The sequence below is a fragment of the Aplidium turbinatum genome, chromosome 8 (genome assembly GCF_918807975.1).
Source record: "Aplidium turbinatum chromosome 8, kaAplTurb1.1, whole genome shotgun sequence".
Classification (NCBI taxonomy): Eukaryota; Metazoa; Chordata; class Ascidiacea; order Aplousobranchia; family Polyclinidae; genus Aplidium; species Aplidium turbinatum.
In genome coordinates, this window is record NC_137479.1 from 5,236,252 (window position 1) to 5,263,657 (window position 27,406).

General features: G+C 38.8%; 1 protein-coding gene across 1 annotated transcript; it reads left to right on the forward strand.

Moving 5' to 3' along the window:
• The first annotated feature begins 1,886 nt into the window (after window positions 1–1,886).
• On the forward strand, window positions 1,887–27,406 carry LOC145775474 (atrial natriuretic peptide receptor 3-like). Its single transcript, XM_082586768.1, has 10 exons — window positions 1,887–2,156; window positions 12,569–12,795; window positions 13,822–13,965; window positions 14,983–15,182; window positions 18,956–19,147; window positions 20,366–20,573; window positions 21,889–22,057; window positions 24,535–24,676; window positions 24,989–25,061; window positions 27,261–27,406. Exons 1-10 carry the CDS (start codon window positions 1,887–1,889, stop codon window positions 27,274–27,276), a joined length of 1,641 nt encoding a protein of 546 aa, XP_082442894.1. The 3' UTR covers window positions 27,277–27,406.

The following is a 27,406-nucleotide window of genomic DNA, read 5'->3' on the forward strand; positions in this document are numbered from 1 at the left end:
GGACCATGTTGAGTCTGATGTAAATAAATAAATACATAAATGGGGTCGCATAGAAATATATTTTTCAAAATGGGGTCGCAGAACAAAAACGTTTGAGAAGCCCTGCGAGTAGGCTACTGTATAAATTAATTAACTTTTTTTTCCCGCGTGAAAAACTATCACGTGTAAAAAGCAGCTCTACAGCTGTGTCAAATCCGAAACAACTCAAGATCAATGCCTTTTTTGCTAATAAACAATGAACTTCTCTACTACTGTATGTAACGAGCTGTATTGCGCAAATTTCCTGTAGCCTACTTTTCGCTGTAGGTTATTTTTTTTAAAACAATTTCTTTGTTTACTGTATTTTCTACGTGCCTTTTGTCAGTTTGGTGGTACACAGTAACCCTGATTGGATTATACACCTCTTTCTTTAATCAAAAGACAGTTGTGGAATACTTTGCGGTAGTTCGTCTACTCTATAACGTCAATTCGGCTATAACGTCAGTTTTTGCAAATCCCTTATAGGCGAATTCTACTGTATTTGCGGTTTTTTGCATGACGTCACACTTTGTCATGACGTCACTGACCAAGGCGGCCGATTCTACAGTAGCACCAAATGGGTGAAATGGTATATATTTTGTAAATTTTTGTTTGAAATTAAACGAAACCAACCAACAAAAAATCCGTGACTGCTAAAATTTTCTCGCAATTTTGAAACCAATCAAGCCAAATTCTGCTGGAAAACAACAGAACTGGCAACCCTTGAAAAATACAACACTGTGGCAAAATTAATTTTGTGATGAAACAAAACAAAACTTCGTTTTTTGATGATTCGGTAAGTGCGAAATATTTCACTTCAAAATAATTCGTAGGCTCAATTTTGCAAAACAAGAATACGGTGTAGGTACACGGGCGTTGATTGCTGGATTTTTTGTACGTTTCGGTTCTGTCCTACTCCTAGCACATAGTGAAATTGGGTGAATTTCAAACTGAAACTGAGGAATAGAGAGAATTGATGTCACACATTAATGTGATCGCTTTGTTGGACGTAGTATTTAAAGTCATAAAGATTAATTTTGGTGCGCAAAAACATCAATATATACAAATGTTCGACAGACATGCAAGCATACACACAAACGAGACATCGCACCAGAAAAAACGCAAGCTTTTCGAGCCAAGGCTCCGTTTGGCTTTCAAAGGGTACATCACCAGTTACTGTTCAGTTTAGTTTGTTTTTATTTCTTATCATCGCAAAAAAAACAATTATGCCAAACATAGCAGAGGTCTAGAAAACGGCCACATACAATGTAACAATATACAGTACATGAGTACACAGTAGGCTATAACTTAAAAGCCGTAGGCTACCTTAAATTTTAGGCTAATTCATATGAGTTTTGCCTATCCATTTTTGGACTGGAAATTGACACTTGACGCCATTTTATAAGACTACAATAAAGAAACGGAACTATCATCCACACTCTTGGCTCAGTGCCAATCTGCACGCTGCTGATACGAATTAAAATAAAATAAATATCCGCCTCTGAATCGGTAGACATGTGTTCGATATCGGTCATACTAAAAACATTTTAAAATTGGTAGGCTACTGCTGTATTCAGTGTATTGATACTGTCTGTTTTTTAAAGCGCTGATGAGCAACGCATTCTGCAGTGGGTTCAGCGCTATGTAAAAACACGCATATAAAAATAATTATTCTTATTGGAAAATCAAAAAAACGTTATACCTCGTTCCGGCAGTATACTGTATAATAATAATAATGTCAGCTTGTTACAACTTCAGTTTGTACAATTTGCAATGTAAGTTGGCATATAAAAACGTTTTATCGCTTGCTTTTATGAATATACTTAGCCTGATATAAGCCTTGAAACCTGTGCAAATACAGTGATGAAATGCAATTGGGTTTAGGTCTAACGTTTGTTTGTGTCTGTTGGACGGCATCTGCGTCGACTTTGAGCAAAAATTCTCACTTGTTTGAAAACTGTCAGTCTGTTCAAGCCAGTCCTTTCACGTACAAGTTCAATGTATGGATTCTGGTCCCGTTTGAAAGTTTCTACAAGTTCTCTCAACCACGAATAAAGCCAGCAATTGAAAGAGCCTTGAATGATTCTTGGAATGATGCATCTCAGGTCCATAACTGGAACATCTCAGCTTTGTTTGACGTAAGACTCTGTATAATTATTACCTGGATAGTGAACCCTAAAATGCATAAAGGATTTCGTTGATTAGCTTTCCTGATTCACATAAAGGTATCATGAAATATCTTATCATGCTCTTTTGAAATGAGATACAACAAAACTTAAGTGCGTACCTATAGAAGAGTCTAGGAGTTAAACGCGTTTAATGACATTTTTATTAGAAAAAATAAGGAAGACTTTTTTGTATGTATTTTTATGCGTAGAATTCAAAGCTTGAGTTGCTAACGCGTCGATACAAGCGGTTGCTTTTTTCAAACATTTATTGTTTTTTGCAGTTTAATAAAACTGTACTGGATACGTTCCTACAAAACCTAAAATATACTTGAAGTGAAAAATGAAGAAATCGCACGAATCATCATTATACTTAAGTCATCATCATGCATCACTATTCATAAATAAATAAAATTTCTTTCTCTCTACTAATGTGCCTACAGTTGGCCATTGAAATCCGGTGTAACGGCCATCTGGACTTGGAAAATTGTTTCGGATTTGCCAAACAATGCATGACGGCAGCACAATCCGATTGTTGCTTCCGAAAGCATCACCTTGTAGTATTCACTCCAACACATGCCTGTAGGCAACTGCCTACAAGGAAATAAAATCACTTCTTTTAGTGTGCATTCTTTAGCGTTTAGGGTATTTTAGCCTAATGTAGCATCCTTACTCGTTTGATAGGTCTCCGTTTTCTCCTTTCGATTTATTGTTTTTTCTCCAGTTCTTCCTGCTCCTCATAAAAAAAAATCATCAGAACTGCAGGATGTAGGCTAAGTGTGCCTCAAAATCGGTCGAATTTGCAACACAACTAGATGCGTCTTTCTTCAAAAGTTCTTTCGTCTGTGGCACTTCATGGCAACATACACATTTATTGGGCTGGGGCAGGGGTCACCAAACTACGGCCCGCGGGCATGACCCGGCCCGAGAACTGATTTCATCCGGCCCGCCACGTGCTGCGGAAATAACAACTGCAATACAACTGTTAAGGAAAAAAGCTACCACACTTTTTGTAAAGGACTGACGTTGCTGTTGAGCTATACGCAACCTGCTAATGATTGTTCCATATTGTTTCTTCTTATGACATCACAAACTTTGTTGTTCAAAACACCAATGTTTCATCAGTGTAATGTTTATTCAAAAGCACGATGCCCTGTAGTGTATCACAGCAGGGGATAACTTTTCAAGTAACCTTTCGATTTTCATCACAACTTTGCTATTCCACCGCTGACTTTGTTACTTATTGTGCTCAATTTAAGTCAATGGAGATTCTAAATAGTTGTATATCTTTTCGCAATTTGCATCCGGCCCGCAGCTGTTAATCTCGCAGCAATCCGGTCCTCAGAGAAAAAAATTTGGTGACCCCTGGGCTGGAGCATAGACTGGCACTTGTGGCAAACGCACCACCTAGAGTTTCCAGCACGCCACTCATTGCTGGGAAGATCCATATCGGGTTGGTGGTGACTCTGCAAACAAAATTATCAGTTATTCAAACATGTCACAGTGACATAGCTTTTCAAAATGTTTAATAGGATATGGTAGCTACCTGCACGGTATTACGTAGCAAGATTTCTTCTTCTGAATACTCTGGGTCAAAAAGGTAAGAAGCAAGTTCAGCAAAATCTTCATAACTGACATCTGAACATCTTTTGTGAGATACTCTTGTTACACTGCAAATGGCTATAGCCAGATCAAGACAAATAAAAAATTATCAAAATTGTAGCCCTGAGAAACTGCAATTTCAATTGAATTGAGATGCTGTTTGATAAAAATAAACTCAACCTATTTGATCAAAACCTGATAGTAATAATAAGTTCACTCTTTCATTTCGGTATTTCTTATTTTGCGCATACTTTAGACCTACAGAGTCCCACACATTCAAGTTTTGCAGTAGTCGTACGATACCTTACCAAATCACCACAGAGAAAGAATGTATCCTTCCCACTTACTGTGACGTCTGGTCACAACGGTAAACCATAATCTCTTCGTGGGAAAATTGTAACATAAGATTCCGGATCCGTTCGTCTGTATGCAATGACCGAAAGAAACACTCTTCTGAAAACGTCTATTCAAGAATTGTTATTTTGTAAAAATAGCCTCAAAGCTGTCGAAATTGAGACGCAACACCGTACGCCACTAAAACTTGTCATTACAATACAAATTACTGAGATAAAGACGGAAAATGCGTCCAGCTGGTAAGCACTAAGCAAAATAGTTAAATATGCAACCAACTCTTCAAGCAACAATTTTAAGAATGAGAGAATTGATTGCAATATTTCAAACGCACGTAAGCAGCTTCTGTGACTTAATAATGATAAGTATTATGAAGCTATTCAAGCACCTGTTAAATCTGGCTCACACCATATCTCGTAATTCAAGATTTAACGATGATGTAATGTTTCAACAGGTGTGACAAAGGTGATGCAATCTTTGCTTATTTCTAGCAACAGTCCATGACGTAAGACGTGAGGTTCAGTAGACAACAAATGGTTCTATGTGACGTTTGATTTGAAAATTGTCCGTAACATAGCGACCCCTAGTTATGACAGTCTAACATGGCATACTAAAAAAGATTTTAAGGACAATCATGAGCCAATAAATAAAAACACACGATACACAAATTGTTTGAATCACTCACGTTTAAGTTAATACGCAAATACAAAGGGCATGCAAAGAATGAACAACAATAAGAATAATACGCGACGATACATGAAATTGGTACCCTAGGTACACGCTAAAATGACGCTATATACAATGGTTGCGATAATAACCGACTGTTCTGGGCTCAGACAAGGGTCGACCACCGCAGACAGAACCAGGCTCAAACCCTAACACTTAAGTGTTCTTTACCGTGGCGAGGCTCGAAATATCCCTCAACACATAGTCTACTTTCACTTCCCCCGTACTGTCATCATCGTTGCAAACGGCAACTTTAGCTCCACGAACCACAGGCTTCCCTTTCCTAATTTGTAGGACTACCTCATGTACCCTCCCAAGTTGATGCTTCCCACGTTTACCAATGTCTTGGAGAGAACCCACCACTACAAGTTGACCAGGCTCCAAATTCTCGGCCATTTTTAATCATTTTTTCCGGCCCTGAAGCCCTGGCAAGTCAAAATCTATCCATTTACTCCAAAACTGCTGAGAAAGTGCCTAATTGAACCGATAATCCCTTCTTAGCTGGTCACGATCATGTGATTGCCCAACAGCACAGTATGGGTCTAAATATGGGGTCAACAGTGAGGCAGGAGTGATGACAGTAAAATTCTTAGAGTCGTCACTCAAAGGTACCAAAGGCTGTTCGTTCACGATCCGAACAGCACTGCTCGTGTACGTAAGCAATTCAATGAAATTGGGCTTGCATATTGAAGTGTCCAAAATGTGAAAAAGGTAGGCTACTTGGTCATATCGGCCACGAAACCAAATCTACTAAACCGAAATCTAGCCAAGAGATCTGCCAGAGAGAAATCAGGACACGAAAACATTACATCATTAATACAAGTTCCTCGAAATTCAGACTTGCCATCGTAAACAATGCGCTGTTTTAATTGAGACGTCACAAAGTATGGTAAATACCACTCAAATCCCTTTACATTTCCTGCTTTTGCAAAGCCTTCTTTCTTAAAGCAGCAGCTCTATCTGACGCCCACACAAAATTGTTAGGTAGATCAATATCTTCCTTCAACGGTACAGGTATCTCAAATCGACCATCTTTCAACTCAATATTCGGTTCAACAAGCTTTCTAGCCAAAATGTCATTGCGAGACAATTCACAGGTTTCATTTTGCAAGGATAAATCCTGAATGTCTTTGTTCAGGTCTGCTATTTCCATATCACGAGACTCAATTTTACGTTAACCCTTTGAAGGTTGGGGGGGGGCTGTCAATTCAACTTTTTTGTATCTACATTTGTATCTCCAAAACCACTGAGGCTGCGACTATGAGACTTCTTGACTTTTCCTAACTTTTATTCACCTCTATTGAGCTGAAATTTTGAGCGAATAAAGGTTATAAATTGAGAGATATAAGGCATTTCTCAGCACATCCTCTGAAATATTTCATATTCTATTGATCAAAATTTTCCCACCAGCTGGATGAAAGTAATTAATTTGGCCTCGTTAATCAAATGATTCGTTAATCAAATGATTCAAATTGAGATTATGTAAAAAAAATTTAATCACAACATTGCAATGCATGTTTTTCATTACTCTACCAAAAAATACCAAATAACCCAAACGTCATAAGTCACCTCAACATTTCAACGTATATGAGCAATTCTAAAACTCACATAGTTTTAATTTTCGGATATGCTCAGCGTGAATAGTTTTACAAAGTGAATCCCAAGTTTTGAAACCGTGCTTTAAAAAATAACAGAGATATCACTCCTAAAGCATAAGAAGAATCGACAGCCCCCCCCCCCCCAAACTGAGCAAGCCTCCAGAGAGCCCAACCTTCTAAGGGTTAAAGGCCAGAGATGACATCAGACCCTGAAGACGTCTGCACTCTGCACACGTTAGCAACGATTTCATCTAAAGGTGACTTACCACCACAAGCCAACCAACCGAGAGGAGTGAGTGAAGCATGTGGTTCACTACGATTTTTACCAACACGCTCTTCTTTAGCCCACATCAAATAAGCGTTGTCGTTGCCAATTAGTACATCTACAGTACTACAATCATTCAAATAAAACATATTCACGTCATGAAAATGACGGAAACCACTTAAATCCTGCTTATACGGTAAAGTTTTAACATTGTCAGACCAAGCTGGGTGAACAACCGAAGTTATATCACAAAACAGTTCATCCGTCTCTGGATGTTGATGTTGAGTTTAACAAGGTCAGCACAAGTAGCTTTCTGACCAGCCAGAGTATTCATTCTAAACGACGCTTTATCATACGGTTTAACGCCAAGTTCGCACACCAAGTCACTTGAAACAAATGTCAACTGCGAACCAGGAGATCATGCTGACAATACACCAACTTCGATTTGCCAGTTATTGGATTCAAAACACGAGCAGCAGTAATGCGGTTAAAGGCTGCTTTAACATTTCCAATCTTAACATTACGCACAGGAACTCTGGCACAAGTAGATCATTTTTGCCGACCGAATCCAGATAATCACGTGACGTCACATAAAAATCATGCAGAAGAAAACAGTGTTTCCTATCGTTGTTAGGCCCACATTGACGACAGTTGTTTGCATGATTACAGTCCCTAACCATTTGCTGGCGCAAACAATTCAAACATTTGCCAGTTTTTACAATAAGTTCTCTCCGATCTTTAGGTGTCAAGCGCAAAAATTCTTTACAGTTAGACAAAAAATGATATTCGACTTGACCCCGTGACGAACAATAAATGCATGCCGTTAGGTCTCTACGTCTGGCCACACCACCGCGCGTCTGGCCACACCACCAAAAGCAGTTGAGTACTGCGAACTCCCCGACATCACATTATCATGGGGTTTTACCGACGTCTGCCTAACCGGACATGAAAGCAATTTTCCTTTGCCAAACTTTTTTAAATGCTGCGACTCACCAGAAACGCCCATTAGCATAATGCTAAAATCAGTCGACTTACGCGTTTCCTCCCATACTACAAAATCGAACAAACTCTGACAAGTAGACTCATTAGTGCTACCATACTGGTCACCTAAAAAGTCAAGATAACGCTGCTTAGCGTCAAACGGGAGTGGCTTAACTAAATCCAAAACAAAACGTCCTTCCAATTTATCACGCTGACCATAAGCTTGCGCGTAAAGCAGACACTGCGACAATTCATCTTTAAACTCTTTTAAATCACTAGAAGAGATCGAAGTCAATTTGCTACCATACTTCCTAATTTCCGGTTCGGCAAAAAGACCTCCACGAACTCCAAAACGTTGGGACAAGCGATCTAACGACATTTCTATCCTGTCTTCCTCTGACAATCCAGGAGTGTCAGAAACCAAATTAGCAATCGTTTGAGCAGCTGTCCTAACACAAGCTGCTTGTAACAAAGTCAAACGAGTTCCTTTAAAGGGCGAAGCTGCCATCAAGGCCGTAACACCATTTTTAAAGAAGACAAATGGCATATTATTACCATCGTAACCAATCAAGGCCGCCTTATCGAAAAACGTCCTACTATTTTGGTATTCAAAAAAGCAATCCTGCTGCTGAGAACTCGATTTAGCAGGAGAAGACAAGCTATATCCCTTAAGGGGCTGAGGGGGCTTAGTCACGTGCACAGCACCGTCACGATCCTCACACACGTTAAAATCAGTAGACGCGACACGCCTCTCGAAATCACTCAAATTACGTGTAGCTGGGCGATCAAAAACTAGCGGCGCAGAAAACTGTGAAGGGGGCAAAACATTACTTCTAATAGCGGCCCGTGACCTGTACGCTTTAGGGGAGGAGTTCGGCTAAAATTCGCTGGCCTTGGCTTTAGATCCTTCGGAAGATCCTTAGCTGCGGCCCGGAGACCTGCTGAAACAGCTTGAAAACATGTGGATTGTACTGGTCCACTTACAGGTTGAACAGGCGTCTGGAAAAGGTTATGTTAATTTAACCGCGATTGATGTTCACTTCTGGAATGCCTAGAAGATCCCTTTTTACAGCTACGCCAGGAACCCACCTCTGATCGATATTCAGCTAAAGCTACCTCGTTACGTTTTTCAGCCCTCAAATGGGCGTCTTTGAGTGCGAACTCAGCAGCTCTTGCTTCGGCCTCAGCTCTCGCGGCAGCCTCAGCTCGTATGGCTTCAGCTCTTGCGGCGGCCTCAGCAGTTCTCGCTTTGGCCTCAGCTCTCACGGCAGCTTCAGCTCGTATGGTCTCAGCTCTGACGGCGGCCTCAGCAGCTCTCGCTTCGGCCTCGCTTTGTATCTGGAGCTCCTCTCGTCTTAGCTGTAGGTTATTTTGTGCCACTATCCGAGACGAACTCCTAGACATCCTAGTGTTTACATTTGAGGCGCTATCCTCAGGATGTATGTCAGCATCCAACATATCTGAGAACTCACTTTCTTTTTGTTCAAAGTTATTTTTTAACAAGTTAAATTCGGGATCTACCCTATCACGAAGTTCTACCAAAATTGCAGAGTTAAAAATTTCACTCAAAAGTGCATGGAAATGCGTAAATCCTTTTTCAAAGTAGAAAACTTAGATCTAAAAATTAACAATTCCCGCTTATCACCTAAAGAACCTAGGGCTACAGAAAGCTTTCCAATTTGAGTCAAAGTATCCCTTCCAAGATACCGGGCCTCTCTAACTAACTTAGCTTCATCATTACTGGGTCCCTCCCCAGAATGGCCTGCCTGACCGCAAAGAACGTCATCAGGCTTAAACTCAGTCGAGTCGACGGCGGTCGAGTCCTTGTCGCCACATATCGTTGATTGGAAAGTCTGAATGGCTTGCGTGGAAGCTACACCGTTATGGTTAGCGAATCGCAGCTGCTCGCTGTACTAGCGAGTGCTCAGCCTTGTGCTGATAGCCGGGAAGAACGCCCCTCTCTTCACATTAAAAAATTAAGTTACACAAACACACAAAATATTACAGTAGTTATAAAAAACTTAACTGCAAAGACCGTAAAAAAACAAATGAACAATATCGTAGTTGTAAGGGTATATGAAGTCCTACCACTTCCGGAGACTTCCAATCTAGGCTATTGAAAGTTCCACAAAACTTGCTTGGATTCGTCCACTTGAATCTTCAAGCACAGATCGATTGTCTTTAATCTTTTTTCTTGCCAATGGACGTTAATGTTGTTTTTCTTGGTAACCAACAAAGAAACGTCTTTAATTTTCAGCTTGAAGTTCTTCAGTACCAACTGAGAAGAAACGTCTTTAATTTTCTTTTGTGCTTCTGTCCCAACTGACAACAACACGTCTTTATTTTTTCTTTGTGCTTTAAGTTCTTCTGTAGCCTAGCAACCAACAAGATCGTCTTTATTGTTTCTTGTGCTTCTGTAGCCTACCAACCAACAACAAAACGTCTTAATTATTTATGGTCACAACGGTAAACCATAATCTCTTCGTGGGAAAATTGTAACATAAAATTCCCGGATCCGTTCGTCTGTATGCAATGACCGAAAGAAACACTCTTCTGAAAACGTCTATTCAAGAATTGTATTTCTGTAAAAATAGCCTCAAGGCTGTCGAAATTGGGACGCAACACCGTACGCCACTAAAAATTGTCACTACAATACAAATTACTGAGAAAAAGACGGAAATTTCGTCCAGCTGGTAAGCACTAAGCAAAATAGTTAAATATGCGACTAACTCTTCAAGCAACAACTTTAAGAATGAGAGAATAGATTGCAATATTTCAAACGCACGTAAGCAGCTACTGTGACGTAATAATGATAAGCATTATGAAGCTATTCAAGCACCTGTTAAATCTGGCTTACACCATATCTCGTAATTCAAGATTTAACGATGATGTAATGTTTCAACAGGTGTGACAAAGGTGATGCAATCTTTGCTTATTTCTAGCAACAGTCCATGACGTAAGACGTCAGGTTCAGTAGACAACGGTTCTATGTGACGTTTGATTTGAAAATTGTCCGTAACAACGTCGCAGCGGTGTTGTCGTTTTTATTTTCGCAATTGAATGAGTGCCAGATTCGCCGATAGTGAACGAAAGTCTGCAAGCGTGTAACTTAGTAGCCTGTTCGTATTTTTTCGATTTGCTAGTCAGGCAAGTTTGTTAGTGTCATCTTTTTGGTGTCTTAGTTAAATTTAGCCAATTTATTTACCTGTCAGAGGCAGTTTAAGCCGGGGACAATTTTCTACCACTTCTATACCTTCAGTAATTCCGGAATGGACAAAATTGGGCTTAATAAGCGGAGGGACCTATTAATCGTGGGACTTCGTCGTCCTGAGCAGAGGGGTCTATCCTTTTACCACCCCAGACTCACGATGTTCCCGGACTACACTGGAAGGCTACTAGATAGCAGCCAGTCTTTGATTTCATCATTCATGACGCGTAGACCTTCCACTCTGTTAGGTGGCTTGAAGATGGTACAGTCATTGATAATGTGGTCTGCGGTCTGTTCCTCGGCACCACATTCATAGGAGGAGGAAGAGGCCATTCCGCATTGGTGCATGGTTGACCGGAAAAGCCCTTACGAAGAAGGTTGAGGCGCACCCATGCCTGTCTTTGTAGTGTCAGGCCGATGGGGCATGTGTCGGCGTCGGATATGAACGAATGGAGTATGGTGGTGTTTGACTTCTATTCAGAATTCCATTTATGGTCCACCCAAGCAGCCGCTGAGATGTTTTGTTCATCAGCTTCGTTCATCAGAAGTTGAGCGGTTGGCACGAATGGGTGTCTTGATTTCAGTCGATGGGAGTGCTTGTTTGGAGGAGCAGAGATCTTGTGATGGAGAAGATTGTTAGACCCCAGTGCCCGTCGGCCGAGAGACAGAGTGGCTTCTTCGCGACAAAGCTCAACAGGTTGGATGCCAGCGAGAACGGGAAAATTGTCCAATGGTGTGGGACGCAGGCATCCGGACACTGTGCGTAGGGCGTTGTTTATGGCAGTGTCGATGTTGTGGCAGTAAGCACTGCGGCACCAAACAAGTGCACAGTACTTTGCTGAAGAGTAGACAAGGGCTAAGGCTGCTATACGCAAAGTGTCAGCTCTCGCTCCCCAGCTGGAGCCTGCCAGTAGCGTAGCGTAGGATGTCAGTTTCTTGCGCAGTGACACCAAATGTTGATGGTATGTGAGCGATCTGTCTAGTGTCACTCCAAGATACCTTGGTTCGGGACAGAAGGTTTCTGAAGAAAATTCTGAAATCCTTGACCGATAAGAATTTCATCAGTCAAGGATTTCAGAAATTTTGAAAATGCTGGAAGAAAGGTCACAAAGTTACGTCTAGATCAGGGCTACTCAACTGGCGGACCGCGGTCCGAATCCGGACCTTCTGGGTGCTGAAGGTGGACCTCGTGGTTCTGGAAGAATAACTTAATTGTCACATTTTAGGGCCTTTTTAAACAGATTTCCATTAAGGAAAAGCAATTTTTGTGATTATCCAAAGAGCTGGGGGCTTCGAACCCAGACCTCCCAACGCTTTGCCGTCTTCTCTGATGTGCGATCCACACAGCTACACTACAAAGCGAGAAATATAAATTTGGTAATCTAACCAGACTTTGCCACAATCACAGCTCTTTGCTGCAAGACATAACCAAACGACCCCTTGCACAGAAACAGAAATAAAAGATAAACCCTATCATTATGGTTTAAATGCCCTTTCACCTGTACTTTTATGGCTGTTTTCTGTGTAATTGTTTATAGAGTTGTTAGTTTGCAAGTTATTTAGAGAAAAATGTTTTCTACTCATGCCCATAGGAGCAGCTCCATGTTAGTATTCACAATTAAACTTTATAATTTCTTGTTATGCTTACATACAGAAATCAGCTATCAACGTTGTCTACCAAGACACCAAATGTGATCCGGACTGGGCACCCCTGGCAGCGTCAGACATTCATGATGTAAGCTTGTTGGCTCAGTGGAACGTCACTGGAAATAGCACATTGGATATCGACGCCATCATTGGCCTGACATGTGACTTCACCTCTGGCCGAGTGGCTCCTTTAGCAAATCATTGGAGCTGGCCTCTAATATATCCCGGTGTCAGGTAGTTTACTTCACGATAAAATTAATTACAAGGTCATAAAGATGGCGAATTTTTAAGTTCAAAAACATTTGCCTCTATTATACAATAATCCAAACATCTCGCAACAGAGAAACCTGCAGCTTCATTGCCTCCAATCCTTGACAACTTAATGGTAACCATGATATAATGGCGTTAAATGCATCAACAAGCTTTATCTGCTATCAAATTTTTTCTTGTTTTTGTTTTTTTAATTTACGTATTTGCAACTAATAGTAGTTTTGCATTATATATTTTGTAAACGTTTTATAATTTTGATAAATTTACTTAAACAATTAATTATATCTATTCCCAGACAGCAAATTAAATCTTCTTTGCTATGGTTCAACATATGCAGGCGTTAAATCAAAGTAAAAACTGTTTTTATTGCTGGGTTTAACTTTCAAAACTATTTTGTTAACTGAGAACTCTCCCTGGTCATTTTTAATCTAGTCCAGAGGTCACCAAGCGTTTTGAGAAAGGACCAGGTTACTATAAGAAAATATCCTCGTGGGCCGGATAATCATTTTATTCAAAATTCTGTAACCTGTGGTAGTCATTCAGCGCAATGGGTATAATTTATTCAGCTGTAAGCAACAATTGACACGACATTGGTTGTTGCAGGTGCATGGGTTGTGAAGTAAACACGTTATTTATCACCATCTTCCAAACTCACACATTGGCCACATAATCTTTCGGAAACAACTATTTTCAAAATGTTAATAAATAATAAAATTGAGTAAAAAATCAATGTAAAAATGACACATTTTCTGTCTGGGTAATTATCTCAAATAAGCAGCATATAGTTAAAAGAGTAGAAGAAATAGATCTACTTTTTTAAATTGCTATTTTCTCTAAGTTTTCGTTTATTATAGCCATCTATGATTATGCAACATATCTGTCATTAAACGTGTAGAAAAAGTATTTGCTCGTTAATTCAACGATTACTCTATGCCACCACACAACGGTATTTTTTATACAGCCAAGCTCATGCTTTTGTACTTCCTGCAGGACAGCCACTTATGATAAAAAGAAAGGATTGCTATGTTGTTCCACAATGGTCAGACCTGGAATCACCGCAGCAGACTTCGGGAGTTTCATCCGTTCTTTGTTCAAAAGATACAATTGGAATACCTCGGTCATACTTTACACTTAGTAAGGTCTCATCGTTTTCAGGCTAAGGCTATAATTGAAAGTTCAAGTTTAAACACTATGCCTCCATTTTAAACTTCGCGTTGATTTCAAAATTGCGCAGTTTAATGATGAAATCATCTTCCTATGTAGCCTAAAATTATAATGTGTCAAGTAAACGAATCAACTTGGTCACACCAAGCTAAACTGTACAGCATCGTTTGATATTTGCTTGTTTTAGGTTTTAAAGTTTCAACCTCCATCTTTTACGTGGATCTGTTTTGAGGTTGAAGTTGCTTTTTTACTCAAATCTTTAATTAGTTCATAGCTAATTTCTTACGTAATGAAACGTCATCGAAGTTTACTGCGAGTACGTTTGTACTCGGCAGTGAAGTATCACAAGTTTTGAGAGCGTTGTACACTGTACAGATACTTCAGTGCACAGTCTACCCTCAGTAGCATTGCACCCCTAATTGATGATACGATGACTCGCGACCACCATTAATGTTTTGAAATTGTTTTGTATTTGTCATGAAATAAATACAGATTACTTTGTGGCTAAATAAACCACTTAGCGCTATTTTAATTCATGATTTGCTTTTAGATAAATTGCGAAACTTTGTGAACAATAAATACTATGAATAGGCTGCTACAAAAAATTGCTCAATGCCTAGCATAAAGCCAAGCAGAGCGAATTACATCAAATGTAGTAACCATTCTTGCGTTTCCATTGCAAGGATAGATAAATGTAAAAGTTTCTATTCAAAGAAGCTAAGATCCGTAATCGTATGCAAAACAACCTTTACCTAGTTTTCGTAATTGTGTATTTTTAGCCCAACTGAGCTCTGTTTTAAAACCTATTGTTTATATTTGGCCATATTCATCAACGCAACGTTTAAGAATTGAAATTAATGGAGGCTCAGTTCAAGTCATTTTCATGATTACTCAACCAAAATTAAATAGTCCCCCCATGTTTCCAGCAACAGACTAGATTATTGAGTAGTTCTAATATATTTCAATAACTTTTCATACTTTTTGTAGCTTTAACGGACACGGAGCGTCATTGAACTTTAACCTAAATACCGACTGTGGTACGTTACTGAAAGGAATAACTAACGCTTTCATTGCCGCGGGTTGGAAAAGCACTAGAGGAGATTATAAGATTATCTTTCATGGTGCAGACGCCACCATGGAAAACTCTGCCGAGGAAGTTTTGAAAGAAGTACAGAAGTCAGCTCGAGGTAAAGCTATAAGCCTTTTTATCATTTTTTGTTTGATTGGTTGGTTTAGAACAGGGGTGGCCAACTTTTTTGACCTAAGATGTACTTTGTAAGTAGCCTAATCACCCCCCTGAGATTTATCAGATTAGCGTCAACATCGCAAATTCGTACAGCTCGTTAACAATCATCAACATGAGCGATAACCATAATTTAATATGCTAACCTACATCTATTGAAGATTCGGGAAGATTAGATTACCTGCTTCTCTTTAGCAAAACTAAAACCAGTAATATACAGTAGATTATATGTAGCCTACAAGAAAACTCTTTAGGTATATGCAATTAAACGAATACCAACATGCCAGTTGTTTAGCTTCACCAAAAACTAACCAGTGAAGTCGACACCACAGCAGTGTCGTACATGCGCATTTGAACGAAACTTAATTTTTCTGGCAAATGTTCTTTTTTTTTCGTATCCAGGCTTACGCCTGGCAGTTAAAGATTTAGATTAAGTGGATGGGAAAGCAGGGAAGCCAATCTTGGCGTTCGCTTTCTGGCATGCCTTTAAGTGTCCTGCCAAACACACATGCACAATTGCACATGTTTTAAGTGATGTTGAACCGGCGCTGTTTCGAACGTCGAACCATGGCACTCACCACTCGGTTATGCAGGACTTGCAGGTATCTCCTGTGGCAGGATAGAAAGAGAAAAAATAAATAAAATAAATCTTTGAGTTTTGAAAAAGGGATATCGTTTCCTGCGTTAGTGCAAAATCTAAGACGAAAAGGCAACGTTCTCGTATCAGGAGTGTAGAAGCTAATTGAAAGGCGTAGGCAGGCTGCAAGGTTGCCATCAATCATTGTTGATCTGTACTTGGACTGGATGATATTCATCTTCGAAAAGTAGACTCGCACAAATAATTCGATTCGAAAGAGCTCTCAGGTTGAAGGCGCATCTGCAATTTGGATACTTCTCCAACACTAGTTTTGATAACACCACATGCGCTCCACGTTGAAAGAATGTTGATCTGCCATTGTAATTTTTCAAATTCAGAATCTCATGCTCTAGGAGTCTAGGACGAATGTTCAAATCGAAAAGTAGTGTGATTTTGGCAGCAATGTCACCAACATCAATAACCTACTTGCACCAATGTGAATGGATAACACACAGCCTAAAAGTCAGTAAACACTTTTCTAACTCCAATAACATGCTCTGCACTTGCTCATCACAGCGTGCACTGTCAAGCTGTGTCACACCTTTGTCTTGACGTTGTACTTTTGCTTGCGTGTGAGGGAAGTTGTGTAGTTTGCAATGCTGCAGCCTGCTTGACATCAGCTGCAGCTTACTTTGAAACATGTTCAAGAAACTCACCATGTTGACTGCACTTTTATCCTTACCTGGTAGCTAGCTTTACAGTCAATGCATTGAGCCCGCCGATGTAGGCCTATTCAATACGCCAGACAATTAATTGGAAGCCACTGTAGGAAAAAACATTTGATTTTTATATCACGCGATTGACTTGAGATCAGTTCGCGGTCTAGCAGTTGATGGTGATCGACTGCGTTATCAACCTCAATGTCCAAAGGCCTGTTTTGCCACCAACCGATTGCTTACATCGTGAACATGCGAATATTGCTGAAACGTTTTTCCCGCATATCCTGTGATGTACAGTAGAATGTAGAGCAACACTGGTAAAGTGCTCCCAATCGGCGTCACAGTTATTTTGTCAGAGGCAATCATGGAACAAGCTAGTTCACATCTTGTGGAAAGCTGCTGCCTCAGTTTTGGTTTCGCTGACTTTCAGTTGCCAGTTCTGGAGATAAGCTGAGAGAGTTTTCATGTCCTGGCTCAAGGTGTCTTCTAGGCTTTATTACCGTAGGTTTAATAAAGCGGGGACTACTGTACTACAAGCGAAAGTATAGATTTTCTTGTACAAACTTGTACGAAGCTCAGCACATGAAAGAGTATATGATTGTATTTATTTATGCCATGCAACTTATATTTATAGTAAGTTTAAACCATTTTGCGACCCAAATTCGAGTCGCGACCCACTATTTGCGGACCCCTGATTTAGATTACCCTTTCTGTTTCATGTCAATAAAAGGTAAATTTGGTTGAGTCATTTTCACAAGACAATACCTTATTTAAGCAATACTCACTTTCTACAAAACATAAAAATGCTAGCCCTCTATTGTAACTTATGTTAAATGTCCACACAATTCAATGCAATAATAATGTGTGTTATGGAAATATCAGTGAACCTACTTTACAGGTGGCTGTATAGCAGAGTGGTGAGAGCCTTAGTTCGACGCCTCTCAAGAGCATGCACTGTGTTTGGCAAGACACTTAAACCTAACGGGGTGGCGCCTCTTCGACTAGAGTCCTTGCTTTCTCAGTACGCTGTTTTAGAGTAAAATACGTACGACCTTCTTAGGGCTATGGCTTGCTAAACTGAACGACGGACTTCAGCAACTAGGCTACATGGAACACCATTATACATATAACTTTGACAGCTCACAGTTAATTATGAAGAGAGGGGCATCCGCTACTTTAAAAGTAGTGCGCAATCGTTACAGCTACTATATGCAAAAAAGCGGCGCTTACGCGACTCGCTATCAGTCGATGAAAAGTTACCGCTCCCGTTATCCAGATCAAAAGTAGCACGCGCTCCCTGCTTCTACGCGTTACCTCTGTCTTGAGCTGACACTAGAAAGGTCTATTCAACCATCTTGTGGTCAAAATGATTTTGAAAACGAATGGTATCATGTTTCAGTAGCCTACACTACAGCATTCGCTTACACTAGCCATCCATTTCAAAATCGTTGGAAAAAAACGTTGAAGGTAAAAGTTTATTTTTATGCATCTTCTAGGCTATACCATCAAAAAGTATTGAACTTGTCAAAGATTTATGAAAATGATTCATTTTTTCCACTTTAAATTGAAAAATAACGGATAGCGGAAGTACAACTAAAGCAAATGCAGCACCTATCCGCTACCGCGGGAAAAATAGTGTTTCTACTGCAGCCTCTACTCTCACAAAAATGTAGCGCCGCTCCAGCTATTGTTACAAACAAAATAGCCTAGTGGTGCTGCTAAATTAGTGGGCTTCTGCTTACCTCTAATCATGAATAATAAAACAAGTAGACCTCCATTATTTATAACCTTTCAGCCATTAAAATTTGTATTTTACATCGTTTTAATGCTGTACCTTGAAACAATGTGGTAGCGATTAAGCTGTATAGGCTACACGTGCCTTGCATGAACTATATAGGCATGTGTGAACTGGAGCCGATGTAGGCTACTTTTGATTTAGAACTCTCAGCTAAATTTACTTTTTATCCTTTTGAAATGATACTTTTGAGAATCCAAATTGTTATAGTGTGGTCACTGAATCTCACATCACTGCAAAACTTTTAATAGCCTATTACGTTAAAAAATGACAAATAATTTCCTAACACCAGTGTTGTCAGATGATTTTCAGAAGAAGTGGCAAAATCTAGTCCATTATCTGTATGGTAACAATTGCACAAACGTAGCTCAAAATTACAAAGTATACACAAGGACGATATTTATTAATTACTACTCAAACTATTAACTTATACTGGCGATTTTGGCTACTAGCTGATCGGCCTGCGGTCAAACTTGAAGCGGTACGTTGGCATGGCATGTGTAATTGTGTCACATAGCCTATAGGTCGTCGTGGTTAAAGCAATGCAAAAAAAAGTTGATGACTGGGTTGTCTTATGGCTTAAAATTCAGTTTAAAATTAATTTCAAACTACTATCGAAATTTTAGTGTCGATTTGGTGTATTGGACGTCGGGCAATGCGCAAAATTATGCTTGCGGCAGACAAACTGAACATGACGAATGGAGAATACGTTTTCATTTACATGGATTTGTACAACACCAATACCAGTTACTTTTGGACTGACGATGACGATACGTTAGAGTTCGATACTTCAAACACAGATGATTCTAACTTCACAGGTACAGTATGAAGGCTGAAATGTATGCAGCTTAGTAAACGTTATTCACTATACATTATGAATCCAGTTTAGGATGATGAGAAAAACAAACCGCATTTTTGAGACTGGCTTTTCTCAAAGTGAGATGCAAACCGTGAGTTTTTCAAGCAAATGTTTACAACCTTTAAGCTTTGTTTGACTAATAAAATGCATTGGCTATGACAAACGGTGCACTGAAAAAATGTCACCGGAGAAAATGGTAGGCTACTGAAAAAAATGACACAATGACCTTTCCTTGCTGAATTTGGAGTTCAAAGAGATACTTTTCACATAATTTATACTAGGGAACGTTCAAATATTACGTAACGCTTTTTTTCCGAATTTTTGACCCCCCCTCCCCCATGTAACGCCAACGCAACGCTTTTTTCAATCCCCCCCTCCCCAATGTAACGCTTTTTCACTACGAATTCAGCACAAAAAACTACCATTACGTATTCGAAAGCGTTACATAACGTTTTGCTTGAACCCCCTCCCCCCCGATGTGACGCTAACGTAACGCTTTGCATAAACCCCCCCTCTCCCTCGAAGGCGTTACGTAATACTTGAACGTTCTCCTAGGCATCTCCAAGGAGAATACTGTGACCGACACCAGACCTACCTCAATTATGGCCATTGTCTTGCATCCCGCAATGTACTCTACGCAAATGTCCTTCAAGCGTAGTTATTGTTCAACGTAGAGCATCTTCCGCTTCTTCTTAGAAGGTTGGCTTGGAACTTTTTGTGCCAACATGGCAGAAACTGTACATGATTTGAAATAATTGCTTAAATGTTTAATTGAATGATTTGAAACTTTTCTAGATCAAAATTTTTTTTATATTTAATCTGGAAAACCCGGGTCTTATTTTTACAACACTGGTTTCGAATAATGAAAAATAGGCAAAAAAAACGGGTTTCAGGTTCGGGTAAACCCCAATTGGAAATACTTCTCGCTATACTATAAAGTTTGTTTACATAAAACCTTTGTTCATTTTATCATTTGTCACCTATAAACAGATTCTGTTTTGATGACTTGTTTTCTTCTGTAATCTGTTTTGACGCCGTAGTGCTCACTCATTACCACAACAGCGCCACTGCCATTAGCAGTGCCATCAAGTACAATGACAGGATACCCGTCATGTTTCGTGTGATGCAAAGTCTGTTTGCACTAAATTCCGTTTTATTATTTGTTACCCTCATACAGATCCACATACTGACGAGTACCTCCGTGCCTTGACTGTTGTTACCCTACACACACCAACCAACGCAGAATACAAACAATTTTCTGATTCGGTGAAGCAGGAGCTTAACAGCACAAGCAATGGAACTGTAATGGAATACAATGAATATGTCAATCCATTTATTAGTTATTACTACGATTCCATGCGACTATTCATTTTCGGGTTATTGAGGTAAACTTTTGAATTATACGACATCAAACAAAGCAGTTTGAAATGAAAAATAATTTAAAACATTGTAACTTTAGCGGGTTTAGCATACTTCATTTCACACAAAAAATAACATAATTAAAATAAAATAAACTCAAACGTTTTCGACGTTATTTTATTTAATTATGTTATATTTTGTGTGAAATAAAGTATGCTAAACCCGCTAAAGTTACAATGTTTTATTTCTCTATGGTTCAACAAAGCAAACTCTCTACTAAAGATTTAAAAAATAATTTACTTGACAAAATGCTTAGGGTGAAAAAAATTCGATAAACACTTGCTCATTCTTTGATTGAGTGGATCTGTTAAATAGTTGTATCTAAAAATGAATAAAAAAATGTCAATAACCTCTCAAGTACATGTAGCTACTTACTAAGTGAAAATTGCATGACTTTTTACCCTTTTGTATTTCTTTAAAGGATGATAAGTTGAAATGAACAGTGTCAGTTTACAATGTCTATTTAAACATGAAATAAAAAAGCTAAAAGCCATGTAATTTTCACTTTGTGTGGAGCTACATGTACTTGAGAGTTTTTTATTATAATGATAGTTTTTTATTCACTTGTTGATTTATGGCATATCAGTTTGTATCCTCTGTGGATCCTCTCTTGTATCATGGGTCAATCCTATAGATGCTTGCTGGTACACACCTTCATTTTCTTTGAAAACTTAGTATAAATTTTAATTCTTGTGAAAGATATTGTAGATGTCTTTATTTAATTTCGTAAAGGAGATAATGAATGAATAGAACGCAACCTACGGTAGCGTCTGGAAGGACTCGGTGTCAGTCAATTTTTGTCTATGTTTGGAAATCTAAGGAAGAGATCTTCCATTTAAAATAATTTGATGAGGTGTTTTTTAGTAACTTAATTTCTGAGATACCGATACACGGGTTTGAATGAGTTGAGTTTAAAAATCAAGAAGCCCATTCGATAATTATGACATACTGCAAGTGAGATAAATAGGGAAATTAAAATTAAATACTGACATTAAATGTTGATTTCTGTTTTGAAAACCGCAGTGAAGGGTAAAGTAATTTAACAAGACTTGAGTAGCTGCAACTGGTAAAAGATGATGATTTAGAATAACTAGGCTGTTTGAAATCATATTGAATCGATAAGCAGAATTTAAAAGTCGACGTTATTATCAAACAATTGACTAGTTTTGAGTGCCTTGACCGGTGATTCTCGATAACTTAGAGTGCATTCTTAGGAGCAGTCCAGTAGATCTACATTTTAATTTTTATATTTCAATTGTCAACAAATGCGTTTTGTTGCAGAACAATTTGCAACGGATCGAACCGGTTTGACAACGGAGAAGAATTTATCAGCCGTTTGTGGGGAATTGAGTATGAAAGTCTCGGAAGAAATATAACGATATCAAAGAGAGGAGATCAAGAAATGGACTACTCCGTCTTGGATATGAATAACGAAACAAAGAAATTTGAGGTAAGTGATTTTATTTCTCAATTTCAGTGCCATAGAATAAATTCCTTCATATCTTATGTCTATTGTGTCATCGCAGTAGAGTGTTTTCAAACAAATGAAATGTGCACCAATCTTTTCAACTGAAGTTGCCTACCCCCTTTGCTCTTTCTTCGAATGTTGTGTAAAAATTTAGTTGTTTGCGTGACGCAAACCAGACATGCATTGGTATGTTAACCAGACATTTGTTCACAAGGGCCGGGGAGCACAGCCAAACTTAACAACCAAAAGTGCAATTAAAGAGCACATCGCTTCTTGTGAAACGTGCACTGACAATGTCTCGATTGACCAATTTAACCCTCTGTCTACCGAAAAAAAATATGCAAGTTTTACCGTTGGGGTCCATTGCACCCCAAATTGCAAAGTACTTGTTTTGGACAAAAAAAAATCAGCTCCGATGATGAAATTAAAACTCAATGGGAAAGGATGTAACAGACTACAAAAATCATAACTTATAAACACTGCAGAAAAACCAAACATACTCGAAATTTAACAAAAAAGACATACAGTAGCCCATGCACAAACCAAACTAATACGAAATTGATCTATTCTTGAGCAATGGTCAAACTATTGCGAGATTTAGCTAAAAAACGCATATTAGGCCTACATATTAGTTCACAAGAAATATTGTGAGTTTATACAGTATATTATCGCATTCATTGCAAATGATTTGCGAATGTTCTTGGCAAACGTTGAGTTTTCAACTTGTACAGAATTGTCTGCATTTTTGGTGTTTGTGTCTTTCGCAAAGATAGCATCTAGCCTTCTTTGATTTTGGCGCCTGATCTTCAACAGCTGTTTTTTTATTTTGTTGCAGATTTAGATATTTTGTTAATATTGAAGTCGAAGCTAGTAATCCAGCAAGCTCTTTTCCTACTTGGGTCTAAAATTTTCTTCTCTTTCATGCTGAATGTTGTGCTGCTATTTTCGCATTGCAAATGGTGCCATATCACAAAAGCATTGACAGCAGTGACATCGATCATATTGTAAAGTAGAGCTATCGGCCATCTTCTCGTCATTTATTTGGGAGTGTACTTCCTAACCATTGTGTCAATAGTGTCGACTCCTGTTTTAGTGCTGTTGTAATACAAGATTACTTCGAGTGATGCAGGCTTGGGGACCATTACCATACATCTTTTACCCCACGGTAAAAGATGCTATTATTTTTTTCTATGCTACCAAATTTTGTTTGAGATCAATAATTATTATATTGTCCTAAAGATCAAGTAAAGCTGTGAAAAGTCAAGATATATCAATATTGCATCTGCTATATGTTCTGAGAAATCGCAGAGCAAAATTTGTTTTGGGGTCCATTGGACCCCACGGTAGACAGGGTTAAGACCATCTCTCGAGGCAGATCTGAATTAGAGACTGAGATCATGGAAGTCTTAACCGTATCTGTCACTGCTTCCTTTTGGCGGCAAGAGTTACTGGCCGAGACCATCAGGTCTATGTCTCTCTTATTGCTAATTACTCCGTCGGCTTATATCAAATAACACCGGGAAAAAGTATGCCGTTGGTCAAAAGCCTTATCTACCAATTCAATCAATTTATTTCGCAAAATATATTCGTGATTGTGTATTTTAGGTAGAAAAGGTGATAAAGACTCGGTTTTAGACCTATTTTCGCCATTTCTTGATCAAGTTTTTCAGTTGACATTTCATTTTGAAAGTCCTCTTGCATTGAACACAGAATTTTATCAATTTTGTTTTTCCGTTTCTGTGCAAACAATATTACCTGCACTTTTGCACTACAAAGCAATTTGCGGAAATAACAAATTACCTTCCTAATTATTGTCTGCCAGCAAAGAATGAGTCATATTGCGTCAGAGACCGACTCCCTACCCAGACAGCAAAATCGTTGTTGAATCAATGTAAAATGACGGATTTTGCTGCCTGGAATTTTAGCGCCGTCGCATTAACACAAAATGAAACCGCAAGCTAATAGTAAACTGTCAATCATAGCTATTGAATATCAGCAAATTTCTTGCATTTTATAACTGGCTGTGACAAAAGGTTTATTGTGAACTTCACAATTATCCGATACCAACATAATCGGGATTAAAATTTGGGGCAAGAAAAAAAAGTAAGTAAAGAAATCTCAGGTTTTTAGCTTCACAGCTTCTATGTGAAATTGCTGAATTAGCAGAAGGCGAGACCATAGGGTCTACGCCAGTAACAGATACGGTTAAGTATCAAACATAATCATCCGTTTCTCAACAGGCAGTTATTTGCCTATGGCTTTTTGGTATGACTCGACCCGTTATAGAACTCATGTCTACCGACGTTCATGTCTACCGGCTACCGAAAGAAGGACATTCCAATCACTGCATGAACTATGCTGGGCTTGATTCCACGACTTTCTCAATGGTACCGAGTGATGCATTCAACGACTCAGACAAATTCTTGTTGACTTCATGTCATAGCACTCGTCTGTTGCAGATTGTGTTGACTTATCATGGCAGCTCTGGGACGTTTGATGAGCTTGGGAGCATCGATTGGCCTGGAAGCGTGGTACCTTTGAATGTGCCTTTGTGTGGATATGAAAATGAACATTGCCAGGTGGTCATTGAGCCTGATAGAAGTAAGCGATGTAATGTTCATTCAATTCAATTTATTTTTCATTGTCCGAAATGTATGAAAGAAACAAACGATATATAACAGCAATTATTCAGGAAATGAACCAGCAAAAAAACTTTTGGTATAATTTGGTACTTAATTCTAAGTTGACCTACTTTTATTTCAATTTGATTTAATATGATATCGTTAGAAGTAATAAAGTGTTAATTTAAGCAACCGGTAATTTTTTATGTTGTAAGTAAAACAACGTTCTATTGAAATAAGCTGGATGAGCTGTAGACAATGAATGAGCAGTCACACTTGAATGTATTTACAGCTGTTTACTATGTTCTTGGAGGGTGTGCAGGGCTTCTTCTTGTAGGCTGTGCCGCTATATTCATCATGTACAAGTACGTTTTTTTTGAAGCCAGTCGAAGCTACACAATATTATGAGGCTACGTTGGATATGTCGCACTAACCAGTAACCAGCATTATAAAAATCATGGTTTAAACCAGGGCTTCCCAAACTTTTTTGCTCGCGACCCCTTTTAATCTCCTAAAAATTTTCGCGGCCCCCTCACGGTTAAAATAATAAACAGTGCGAAATATAGCCTACATTTGTGATATTGATGGAAAGGTTTTCAAATGAAAACTTAAAACAAGCTAACGGTACTCAAAGACTGCTACTTGACAGTTTACACGTAGCCTACTGGAAACGAAACAAAGAACCAAACACATTTATTCAGATGGATATGAGTGTGATGGATGCGACCGTTTTTTGCTACAATTAAAGCAACTCCAGCCGTGGCTCAAGGTGGTTTCAATGTTGCTTGGTTTTGATGATGTCTGTTCATCAACGTTAAAAACGCTGACTCGCATCGTAGGCTCCAGCTCGTGTCCGAGCATTGGTTTTATTTCCGGTCGGATGTGGCTCCCACGATTCTAGATCAATGTTTGCTGGGTCGAGGGAGACTTTGACTGATCTTTGTAATTGCGTCATTGGTGAGACGATCTTCTCAACAAGTACCCAGCATTTGCTCCAGTTTACTCTGCTAGAAATTTTCAAGACAAATACGTCAAAACAAACGACAGGAGTGCGGTTAGGTCTACTGCTGAATCAGGTAATAGCAGATATTCCGTTCTAACGTTAAGCCAAAAAGTGTGAAGGTTTTTTGCATAAAATTTATAAATTTCCACAAAATTTAAACTTGAAGTCAGAAGATAGATCAGTAATTTCTTTCTTGCGTTGCAACTAGGTTTTGGATTCAATATAATTTGGTATTGTCCAATTCTGGAAAAAAAATACTTCTGAAACTGTCAACAGATTTGACAAACGTTTAATAACATTTGATATCACATTATTGTTAACCAAAAACTTTTCAGTAAATGAAAACATTTCAAATGAATCATTTTGAACTTCTTGATGAACGCTTTAACTTTAGATTTCAATGTACCGTAATACAAATGTAAAAACATAGATATTTTCTCAATGGAGAGACAAATTAAGTTTGTTCTGTTTTTTCTAAGAAAATCTGATAAATAGCGTATTTCAAGAACCAGATGTCATTGCGAAAATGGTGGGCAAAGTCTGCATTTTTTTTCGTAAGAAAAATCACGACTTCAATTTTCAACAGTAGGCTATATTACCGGTTACCTTTTTAGCTTCAACTTTTGAAAGCCATTTCACTTCACATTGCAATAAAAGGGTTTTGAATTCCGATTCCGTTTTACCATACCAATTTGCGAAAATACGCGTAGCCTACTGGGTGCGTTACTTTCAACGTGTTTGGTTACAGTTGATAACTTGCACAGAAGTGTTAATGTGCAGTACTTTGAGCAAAATCGGCACACTCTCTGCGAGGTCGCGACCCCCAGTTTGGGAAGCCCTGGTTTAAACTATTATCGCTTTGGAATCGGTGTTCTAAACTAACTTTTTCGTTGGTATAAACATCCTTAAACTTAATGCTACATCAATTTTATGGCAAGGCCTCAATAGTATTATCAGAGGTGGGCATACGATACATTAAAGCAGCGCGTTATCGCTATAATATGCCAGAAGAGCAGCGCTTCCGCTGCTCGCTTCTTTTTATTGTCGCACTTGATTCCAAGCATTGACTGCCTCTTGCATGAAAAGTTTCCAAGATTCTCTGTTGTTTGCTTTGTGTATTAGGTGTATGTTGGTGTTAGTTGTGTCGGTTTGTTGGTTTAAGTAGGTTAATCTTTGTCTGCCTTGGGCACGCTTCCCTTCAATTTTTCCTGAGAGAGAGAGAGAGAGGTTCTAACTTTCTTTTTCGCAGCACGTGTCCTAAAAATTGAAGTTGATTTTTTTTGATATGTTTTAGTAGATTCTTTGTTTGTTTGACTTGATTTAAAACAGTTTGGTTGCTTTTTCTGTCAGTCCAGGAAATCCTCTGCATTTTTCGGAATGCCCACTTATAATGTAGCTTGAGTACAGAATTAGGTTGTGAAAATTAATTATGGGAAGGTTGATTGAAGTATACTAATTAGATTTATGAACTCCATGTTTCCTGCCATTTTCCTGCAACGATTATTAAGTTTTACAGAAGGCTGCTCTAATCTATCTCCTAAAAACTTGTTCACATTTTTAGACTTCAAGTTTGTTAAGTTGGTCAAGTCACAAAGACAAGTTAGCATCTCTCTACAACCAACGGGTAACAGTGGTTTCTGTGATGCAAAACTGGAAACCGCTCTGATGTTGCATAGAACTGAATTTATCGTGAGCTGGTACCGCAAG

Coding starts and splice junctions, on each gene's coding strand:
- LOC145775474 (XM_082586768.1), top strand. CDS start 1,887: ATGCAATTGGGTTTAGGTCTAACGTTTGTTTGTGTCTGTTGGACGGCA. Junction 13,966..14,982: donor TCGGTCATACTTTACACTTA/GTAAGGTCTCAT, acceptor TACTTTTTGTAG/CTTTAACGGACACGGAGCGT. Junction 24,677..24,988: donor GGTCATTGAGCCTGATAGAA/GTAAGCGATGTA, acceptor ATGTATTTACAG/CTGTTTACTATGTTCTTGGA.